Source organism: Sinocyclocheilus grahami, unplaced genomic scaffold, assembly GCF_001515645.1.
Source record: "Sinocyclocheilus grahami isolate Dianchi unplaced genomic scaffold, SAMN03320097.WGS_v1.1 scaffold1737.1, whole genome shotgun sequence".
Classification (NCBI taxonomy): domain Eukaryota; kingdom Metazoa; phylum Chordata; class Actinopteri; order Cypriniformes; family Cyprinidae; genus Sinocyclocheilus; species Sinocyclocheilus grahami.
The window spans coordinates 134,203-144,202 of NW_015506916.1; the positions used below are offsets into that span (position 1 = coordinate 134,203).

Below are 10,000 nucleotides of genomic sequence, written 5' to 3' on the forward strand. Positions count from 1 at the left end.
GTGAGAGAGAGAGAGAGAGGGAGGGTGTGTGTGTGTGTGTGTGTGCTGAAACAGAGGATGATTTTCACTTTTTCTTTCATAACTGCGTGGCCGCAAGCGCTCCGTGGCAGGAAGACGGTTGGCTGGCGATGAGACAGCAGCAACTGTAGGAGCTTCCTGGACACCTGATGCACCGAGAAGCAGTCAAACCCACAGCTGACCCCTGACCCTTGACCCCGCGCGCGCACACACACAGCTGCAGTGGGAAAAACAGCTCGGCCGAACAGTGTCACAGTCTTTCCATCCCGCTCGTATTCTCACATTTCTGTCATGGATAAACTGTGTCCGGCTACAGGATGGCCCTTTTTTTAAACAAAATGATTTTCTAATCCCAGCACTCTATGATGGAAAATCCTGATCACACAAGAGCCAGAGGATGTCCCATCTGCTCCGAGGGACACAATAAGTGCAGAAGACACGCCCCCCCTGGAGAACGAGTCGAGAACAGACGCAGCATCGGTGGAGCTAGTGAGCGTGTGACTAAACTAGCAAACACACATCGACATGAAATCAAGACACTGACAATAACATAGCATGTCTTTCACAACATGCCTAATAATAAAAAATTTAACATTTACATTTGACAACTGCGCTACTTCATGCAATTTCAATGTTTTGTTTTGTTTTTTTAATACGGAGCATGAGAGGTTTTCTGCGGGACTGGATTTTGTGCATGCAAGAGTATGACAGATGCATTAATCAGGATACATCTTAAAACGCTCTCTGTCCACTGTTTCTCATCCACACTGAAACGTCAGAAAACGTTTAATCTGCTTTACTGCGCACGCGTGAGACGATACAGACGAAACAAACATGATACGTGTTCATGCAATTCTTCTGGCAGGATTATTTTATTTAGGAAAATATCTCAGCATTCACGGACGCGTTCAGGTCGCACTCACTCACGATTACATGTCTGATCTAAAACACAACTAAACTCATGTTTTGCCAAAAACAGCAATCGCGAGGCAATTTTCTGTCACCTCTGCAGGACTGCGATATGAAGAGTGCACAAAGTAGCCGAAAGTGAAAAGCACATACCAGGCACAGGACCAGTATAAACAGATATCTATAGGTACAATGTGTGTCACGTGCGTCGTCGTTCTCAAAAGCCTCTGTTTTCACAGTCCACACTACAACGCAAAAACAGCATTTTCAAAAAGCTCAGTTTTTCTTGACAGAAAACACCATCTCAGTGTGGACACAAGGCCAAAACAGATAGAAAAGGATGCTTTTCAAACAAAAACGTACTAGCGTGGACAAGGCCTTATCCAGTTCATAAACTACAAAACTACATTTCCCATCATTCTCTGCGGCTCACTGACACATGTGACCTTCATTGTGTTGCACTAGTGCTAAAAGCTTCCCGTGCTCATTAGGAAGTGAAAATGAGAGAAAACTCTCAAACTATAATGTTTAATTTAAGCCACATAATTACAGCTTCACATCATCCAAACATTTACTAGCTCAGACGGAGCTAACGATCATCTACTATCCTCCTGAAGACGCTGCAGGACAGAAGACATTCTGTTCGTCGTGATGCTTTCAAAAGATCAACACATTATTCAATAATCCAGTTTGAGGGACCCGGGATCACACGAGGGACCCCTGACCGAGCCGCACACACATCTTAGTATTTCTGTCTTGCTTCTAGTCAAAATATCTAAAAATTCCTAAATCAAGATGCATTTACTAAAAGCAAAATTAGGGATGCACGATATATCGGCCACCATATCGGTATCGGCCAAAATTTTCATATCGGTGCATCCCTAAGCAAAATTATGCAAGATTGTTTCCAGGAGAAAAAAACTCAAGTGCATTTTGCTTAAAAAAAGTAAAATTATCTGCCAGTGGGATAAGTAAAATAATGCACTTAATTTTGCTTATCTAGTAAATACATCCTGGTTTAAGAATTTTTAGATATTTGGACTTGAAACAAGACAGAAATACTGTGCAGTGAGGAAACGAAATGGAGAAGTGGCAGACATGAAGGACCCAGAGATGCACCAAACATGAATCAGAAATACAAGCCACCGATTTCAGCTGATCCAAAAAGTAAATTATAAAGCGGAGAGTTCCGGTGCTTGATTCTGATTGGCTGAGCCGCGTTCGAAGCTGTAGTAAATGACGCTACAAAGTAACACACACCTTTGTTTACGTTTGTGTGTTGCTCGGCAACCACTTTGTAGCAAACACAACTGTTTCTGAGGAGCTACATTGTTTGGCGGGTTTTCATGTCCAGGGGTGTAAGAGACCACAATAACGTGATATTCAGCCCCAAAAATGTGAATTTTACCAGGGGAACCCCACAATAAACCATGATTGGGCTAGTGTTTTGAGTAGCAATTGGGTGGGTTTTGTTGTGAAAACCTGGCAACCCTGGTTGAATGTTTCTCCAGCGGGTCAGTTTGAGCTGGTCAGCGCTGGTAGCTGCTCGCAGTGACCGTCAGTATCTGTTCCTGCACCTTCTCCGTGATGCCTCCGCTGTGTTTGGTCTGGATGCCGCAGGTCCCCGTGCTTTCCTCGCTGTCCGTGTCTCTGTAACAGCTGGAGCCCGAGGAGACCGTCACGCAGCCCGTGGAGTCTCTGTCCTCACGCTGACCGCTCGTCTGGTCCTTCAGCAGCTGCACCAGGAAGCTGATGTACTTCATGGCCAGCCGCAGGATCTCGTTCTTGCTGAGCTTCTTGTCAGGCGGGTGGGTCGGGATGAGTTTGCGGAGCTCGGAGAAAGCTCCGTTTACGTTCTGCTGCCGCCAGCGCTCGCGGCTGTTAGTGAAGACACGCCGAGCCATCTTCTGAGGAGGACCTGAAGGAAACCACACAGCTGAGCGTTCACCACGGTGCTGAACCAAGGATGAAGAAGAGTGTGAAAACTCTAAACAGCATGCGTCTCCTAGGCTTGTCAAAAATACCGACTGCTTTGATCGTGAAAATGTGACGACAGCAGCATCTCCCGCGAGCATGTTGAGCAGATTCTTACAGCTGTTCTCAGTCGCTTTGGTGCATTTCTCAGATTCTCACAACTACTTCATCATCTAATCACTTGTGCACATCATAAAAGCAGTTTCTCATTCTTTTGAACAAGTTGCGATTGCTTTGGTGCATTCATGAAGTTGATTATGTACATTTGTCTGCGGTTTCCTACATCATCAGTTGCTAATGTCATGTTGCTCAAAAAAATGTATTATATAGTTCCTTCTCTGTGCAGCTGTCAAAAAATCTAGTCATTAGCTCATCATTAAATGCAAAATGGTTGATCTAGTCGTCCTAAACTTTTCACCTTTGTGCCCATATATGTGACCCTGGAGCACAAAACCAGTCATGAGGGTCAATTTATTTAACTGATATATACATCATCTGAAAGCTGAATAAATGAGCTTTCCATTGATGTATGGTTTGTTAGGATAGCACAATATTTGGCTGAGATACACCTATTTGAAAATCTGGAATCTGAGGGTGCAAAAAATCTAAATATTGAGAAAATCATCTTTAAAGTTTTCCAAATGAAGTTCTTAGCAATGCATATTACTAATCAAACATTAAGTTTTGATATATTTACGGTAGGACATTTACTAAATATCTTCATGGAACATGATCTTTACTTAATATCCTAATGATTTTTGGCATAAAAGAGAAATGTATAATTGTGACCCATACAATGTATTGTTGGCTATTGCTACAAATATCCCCCAGCGACTTAACACTGCTTCTGTGCTGCAGGGACACATTTCTTTTACTTTTCTATATCACAATGATGTTGTAATGTTGTTGTTTTGTGTCAGAACACTAGTAACGTGTAACTGTGAATCCTATCCAGTCTCTTTCGATCAGTATCCCACATACAGTAATGTGCAAATTTGTACTTCTGAAATGGATATATAGCATGCATAAGAAGTGCAGCCTTCAGCATTTCAGTACAGTAACTGTGATCCAAACTGTTCTCACATCACGTAATACTACCAGAGTGCACGGTTATACTGACAACATCTCGTTTGTGAACAATGACACAAGGACTTTTCATTCTGATGGCTCTGATGTGTTCATTGACATAAATACTTGCTTTTGAGAGACGAACTAAAGCTTGTGAGTAAGTTACAGGCTTTTGCAGGTAATCCATTGTGTGCTGCTGTTTGTACGAATTGTTTTGAGAAATGCACCAAAGCCACTGTGTTCACGTGCTCGACAGAAATGTCTGAACTCAACGGCCAATCAGAGGTGTTTGTGGGAAATGCTGATATCGTCACATTTTTTAAAAATTCAGTACCGAAGTCAGTACTTTTGACAGCCCTAGTGTCTCCTCACAAAACACCCACAGATTAAACGACGTACCGTCACTGAGCTCCAGTTCGAAGTGTGTGGACGGCCGTCTCTTCATACGAGCGTTCCCGAAGATCCCAAAGCTTCCCGATGGTCCAAGGAAAGAGCTGAGAGCAACATGAGGAGATGAAGGAGGAAAAGAAATCTATAAAAGCAATCCTGAGTTTTTGATGAGCGTCTGCCACTGATTGGACAAACGTGACGGTCAGCGCTCTGTCCTCATTACAGCACACAGCTCAGATAGATCTGAATGGAATATATATAATTCTTCTTTGCATTTTTATATCGACATGGTAGATTTGGAAGATTATCCTATTTAAATTAATGTGATAAATGAGGTAGGACAAAGGTAATCAAAAAGTAGTCCGATTATATTCCCTAAAATGTGTAATGTGCTACGACAGTTACTAACTACAGTTTTTGTCATGTAATTTGGAATCAGTAACAAATTACAATTTTTATAAAGCGGAGAGTCCCGGTGCTTGATTCTGATTGGCTGAGCCGCGTTCGAAGCTGTTGTAAATGACTCTACAAAGTAACACACACCTTTGTTTACGTTTGTGTGTTGCTCGGCGACCACTTTGTAGCAACCACAACTGTTTCTGAGGAGCTACATTGTTTGGTGGAAGAATACTGTGTTTATTAATATCATTACACTTTATTTGCTCCGTTTTATTTTGTGAAACCTTACTACGTATATGCAATAACCGTTTTATAAAAGCAGTAATCCCCGTGAAGCCGTGGTTTACAGTGAATTTATAACAGTGCCTAACAACGGCCCTTAGCTGTTATAAATTCACTGTAAAGCACGGCTTCACGGGGCTTATTGCTTTAGTAAATACCTGCTGATGAAGGGGTGCGTCTGCAGGAGGGCCGGAGGCAGCAGGGACAGGCGCAGCATGGAGAGCGCAGGCAGCGGCAGTTTGCTGTGAGCCAGGCTGATGACCGGGATGTTGGGCGGGAGGGACGGCGAGGAGGCGGCGGGGGGGCTCCGGCGGGGGTCCGTCTCGGGTTCGACTGCATGCGTACGGCTCTCTGCATCTCGAGCCGCGTCAGCATCGGGGGAACTCGAGCGAGCTGGACTGACGGGCTGGAGGACAGACGGAGAGATGGGCGGCTCGTTCTCCATCATGACCGGAGACTGATGATCGCTTCTTCTCATCGCTCCTCATGGGGAGGTCTGCAGATGTCTGTTCGGTCCTGAAACAGCAAAACAGTCCGAGACAGCAGCTTCTGAAGTCATATTATGATATTACTATTATAAAATATATGTGACCCTGCAGCACAGAAGCAGTGTTAAGTCGCTGGGGGATATTTGTAGCAATAGCCAACAATACATTGTATGGGTCACAATTATACATTTCTCTTTTATGCCAAAAATCATTAGGATATTAAGTAAAGATCATGTTCCATGAAGATATCTTGTAAATCTCCTACCGTAAATATATCAAAACTTAATGTTTGATTAGTAATATGCATTGCTAAGAACTTCATTTGAACAACTTTAAAGATGATTTTCTCAATATTTAGATTTTTTGCAGATTTTCAAACAATACATCAGTGGAAAGCTTATTTGTTCAGCTTTCATATGATATATAAATCTCAAAAATCTCAAACAAACTGGTGTGACATCATTTGAAACAAAAAGAAGTCAAACTTTTGTGTTTGTGAGGTTTTTCAGAACGTTTGGCTTGGCAAGCGGTTTCAAACTTCTGAAATAAACTCTTGCCAGACCAGAAAGGTTCCAGAAAAGTTCACTCCGCTTGTAAACACCGTCAAACTGCCACTGGTCCGCAGCGAGCGTGTAATATGTAGGTGTGCTCGTGGGATGCTGTAAATGTGCTGTGAGTATACGGGGGATTTAAGATTCGCATTCACACTGCAGGTGAATCCAGAGTGACTCCAGTTCAGTGACCGAAAAACACACCCACTGCTGAAACAAAACAGCTCATGTTAGTGTCGGCCTTCTGAGATCATCAGGAACAGCTGCATCAGTGTCCGCTTGTGTTAGTTGTTACTGGTGCGTATATCATCTGTCAGTCGTCCTGCTGTCTAGAGATCAGTCACTGATTGATCGACGAGTCAATCCTCACACAGACACAAAGAGAGATTCAACACACGCTTCTGCAAAAGCTTTCCTTCCCGTTTCCCTCTTTTAAACGTCGGCTGTTATTCCTCACATTAGGTTCCTCTTTCTGTAGTTTTTAATGAGCTTTATTTTTCACAACGACCAGTCCAATCCTGAACAAAACACACACACTCAGTTCTAGAAGCTCCAGGTGTTTTCAGATGGTCACTCGCATGAAACATCACGCATTTCACTGTCACATTTCCTCCAAACGTTCCCCCGATGTTTCAAGCGTCGTCGAGTCTTTAATGTCCATGTCAGTTTACAAGAACTCTCTGATTCTCAAATGAGTTTGTTCTCATGTCAGTAGTGCTGAATAAACGCATGAAGTTATTCCGAGTGTCAGCACTGCTCCTGAAGAAGCATCTGCTGCGGTGCGAGATCTCGTCGGTCACTCACCGTGTTTGTGGTCACTTTCTCTGTCGTCTTCTGTGAAGCGATCGCACCCTCGCTCTCCTCCTCGCGCTTCCTTCCCGTAGTTTCTCCAGCGTTCAGTGAAGATCAGAGACACGGAGCGGAGACCTCACCGCAGGAATGACGGAGCACTGCGCTGGTGTAGAAGTGATGCACGAGTGCCTGTCTCTCTCCATCAGCCCCCATCACCAACAGACAAGCTGCTCCAGCTGGACATCAGTTGAGCTGAACTAGTATTGGACGAGAGACACAGAGAGACACAGAGAGACACAAAGAGAGAGAGAGAGAGAGAGAGCTTTCCGCTCTCTGCTGGACAGGAGGATGTACTTGTACAATATGGTGATGCTGATAAGAGTAACCCCCCCCCCCCCCCCCCCCCCCCATATATTTATATGAATAAAATATGACTGCAAAATGTTTAATATTCTGACAGAATGCACAGCTGTTTTAAATGTGAACTAAGAAACGTGAACTGGCTGATACTTGCAGCCAGATGATGTTTGACACCTACCAGCAGGGCCTAACCATGCCATTCTAAACCCTGACTTCTTGTTTTCTACAGGAAAGATGTCAGATATCACTGAAACAGAGAAAACATCAGCACAAAAAAAGTCACAGGAGTAACCCACAGTTTTTAGTCAGTTTAAAAAAAAATTAGCTGGTGCTATATATGGACTCTTTTGGTGCATTCCCACAGTTTTTGTAACATTCTAAATCTGGCCAAGTCTTTTATATTTTCATTTTTTAAATCATACTTTGTGTTGCATAGCCTTTAGGCATTAAATAACAATAGTAGTAATAATAATAATAACTAGTTATAGTTAACACTGCAGCAAGGGTGTTTCTAATACAAAAGCTGAGAGAGTGACAAAGAAAGTTGACTGGGAAAGTTGTGTAAACGCTATCATGAATGTTTTTGTTTTACTGTTGGAGCAAATGGGAATGCAAAAATCATTTTTGCTGTAATGTCCCATTCACCACCATAGACGTTTACCCAACTATTCATAGTACTAAATAATATTAATATAGAATATACTATAGTAATAAGAATATTTGCACCATGTGATTTTTTTAATTTTTTTTAGCATTGTTAAGCCCATTAGTGAACACACAAGACACCTAACTAAACACTTCTGCCCATTTCTATGATCAACATCACTGACTCTATCTGCTGGCCAGTATTCAGAAATGCATCAGGTTGATTTGGCTTTTGTATCCCTGTCTTCAACCAGGTCTCTCTCTCTCTCTCTCTCTCTCTCTCTCTGGTCAGCCCCAGACACTGAAAGTTATTGGATCTCGACCAAAAGGAAGCACAACTTACATCATGATTGAACAACATTGTAAAAGTTCTCTCTCACAGTCAAACTGAAGTACAAAACTGAAAGTGACACACACACACACACACTCACTCACTCACTCACACACTCTCTCTCACACACACACACACACACACACACACTCACTCACACACTCTCTCTCACGCGCACACACACGCACACTCTCACTCACACACTCTCACTCACACACACACACACACACACACAGGTTTGTTTTTGTGAAAAGTGGGGACTCTCCATAGGCGTAATGGTTTTTATACTGTACAGACCGTATATTCTATTGCCCTTCACCAACCCTACCCCTAAACCTACCCCTCACAGGAGACTTTCTGCTATTTCAGATTTTCAATACACTCCATTCTGTGTGATTTATAAGCGTTTTGAAAAGTGGGGACATGGGGTAATGTCCTGAAAAGTCAGCTTCTCCTTGTAATACCTGTCATACCTTTGTCATTATACACATTTATGTCCTCATTTGTCACAAAAACACGTACACACACACACACACACACACACACACACGCACACACACACAAACTCACACTCTCTCTCATACACACACGTGCAAACACACACACACACATCCGAGCGTAAATTCAGAGTACTAACATTTTCACACAAAAATCATGATTGATCAGCAAGTTAACACTAAAATGTATTGTAAATTTACTATAAAAACAAGAACCATTTGAAACCAAATGTATGCAGAGATCACATGCTCACAGTGATCTTACTAGCAACCTTCACACAAAAAAACAATTAAATAAAATAGGAGTGATATGACAACAAAGCATGATGGCATGTTGTGAAAAGCACATTCTGATTTACCTGAAGATCCTGCTGTGAATACAGCGAACAAAGCCACAAAAGGTCGTCTGTAGCCTCGCCGATGCTCTGGAGATGAAGACAGGTGAGGCTGCACAGAAAGACAGTTTGGGTGCTTTTATGCAAATTATTAGGCATTTAGAATAATCTGGATCGATAATCATTAGAACAGCAGTAAGAGCAATTGTGTGTGCTCTCGCTCTGGCAGACTGTGTTTACACTGTGCGCATAAACATTGAAAACTGCAGGAAATAAAACCCAGTGTGTTTTATAACAAAATTATTGAAAACAATTGAAATCACATTTAAAGAGCCACTTTCAGAATCACACAAAGAATCAGTCCAGCATCACAGATACGGTCTCACCTCATCAGTCAATGTGTGTGTGTGTGTGTGTGTGTTTGTTTGCTTGAGTGTGTGCGCGTTTGAGTGTGCGTGTGCGCGTGTGTGTGTTTGAGTGTGCGTGCTTGAGTGTGTGTGTTTGAGTGTGCGTGTGCGCGTGTTTGAGTGTGCAAGTGTGTGCGTGTGCTTGCTTGAGAGAGAGAGTGTGTGTGTGTGTGTGTGTGCGCTTGCTTGAGAGAGAGTGTGTGTGTGTGTGCTTGCTTGAGAGAGAGAGAGTGTGTGTGTGTGTGTGTGTGTGAGTGTGTGTGTGTGTGTGAGTGCGTGTGTGTGTGTGAGTGCGTGTGTGAATAAATGTAAAAATATGAAATAAATTCAATTTCAGCTGTAAAGCAGCTCTTAAAGAACATCAGTGTCATCTTTCAGCTCAATCTCAGTGTCAGTGGGGTTAAATATTATTGAATATAGTCTTAAGCCATCTTCCAGAATCGTCTAAAAACACATCTCTTCCATCTTTATTTGACCCTCTAACTCTAGCACTCTCTATTCTAATTCTATTCTTTAAAAAAACTTGTCCCTTTTAGACTTGCACTCTTTTAATT

The 10,000-nt window shown here is 42.6% G+C and overlaps 1 protein-coding gene across 2 annotated transcripts in view; it reads right to left on the reverse strand.

Moving 5' to 3' along the window:
* Nucleotides 1-2,220: 2,220 nt before the first annotated feature.
* LOC107572350 (protein lyl-1-like) overlaps nt 2,221-10,000 on the reverse strand; it is a 17,022-nt gene continuing 9,242 nt past the window's right edge. The window contains exons 2-6 of one of the 2 annotated variants that reach the window (XM_016258786.1): nt 9,064-9,151; nt 6,884-7,128; nt 5,199-5,556; nt 4,369-4,463; nt 2,221-2,845 (exon numbers count right to left, since the gene is read on the reverse strand). In XM_016258786.1, the coding sequence (XP_016114272.1) occupies nt 2,457-2,845; nt 4,369-4,463; nt 5,199-5,518 (804 nt within the window). In that variant the 5' untranslated portion in view covers nt 5,519-5,556; nt 6,884-7,128; nt 9,064-9,151 and the 3' untranslated portion in view covers nt 2,221-2,456. Of the gene's footprint in view, nt 2,846-4,368; nt 4,464-5,198; nt 5,557-6,883; nt 7,251-9,063; nt 9,152-10,000 lie in introns of those variants that run through there. The other variant, XM_016258785.1, reaches the window with a different exon arrangement.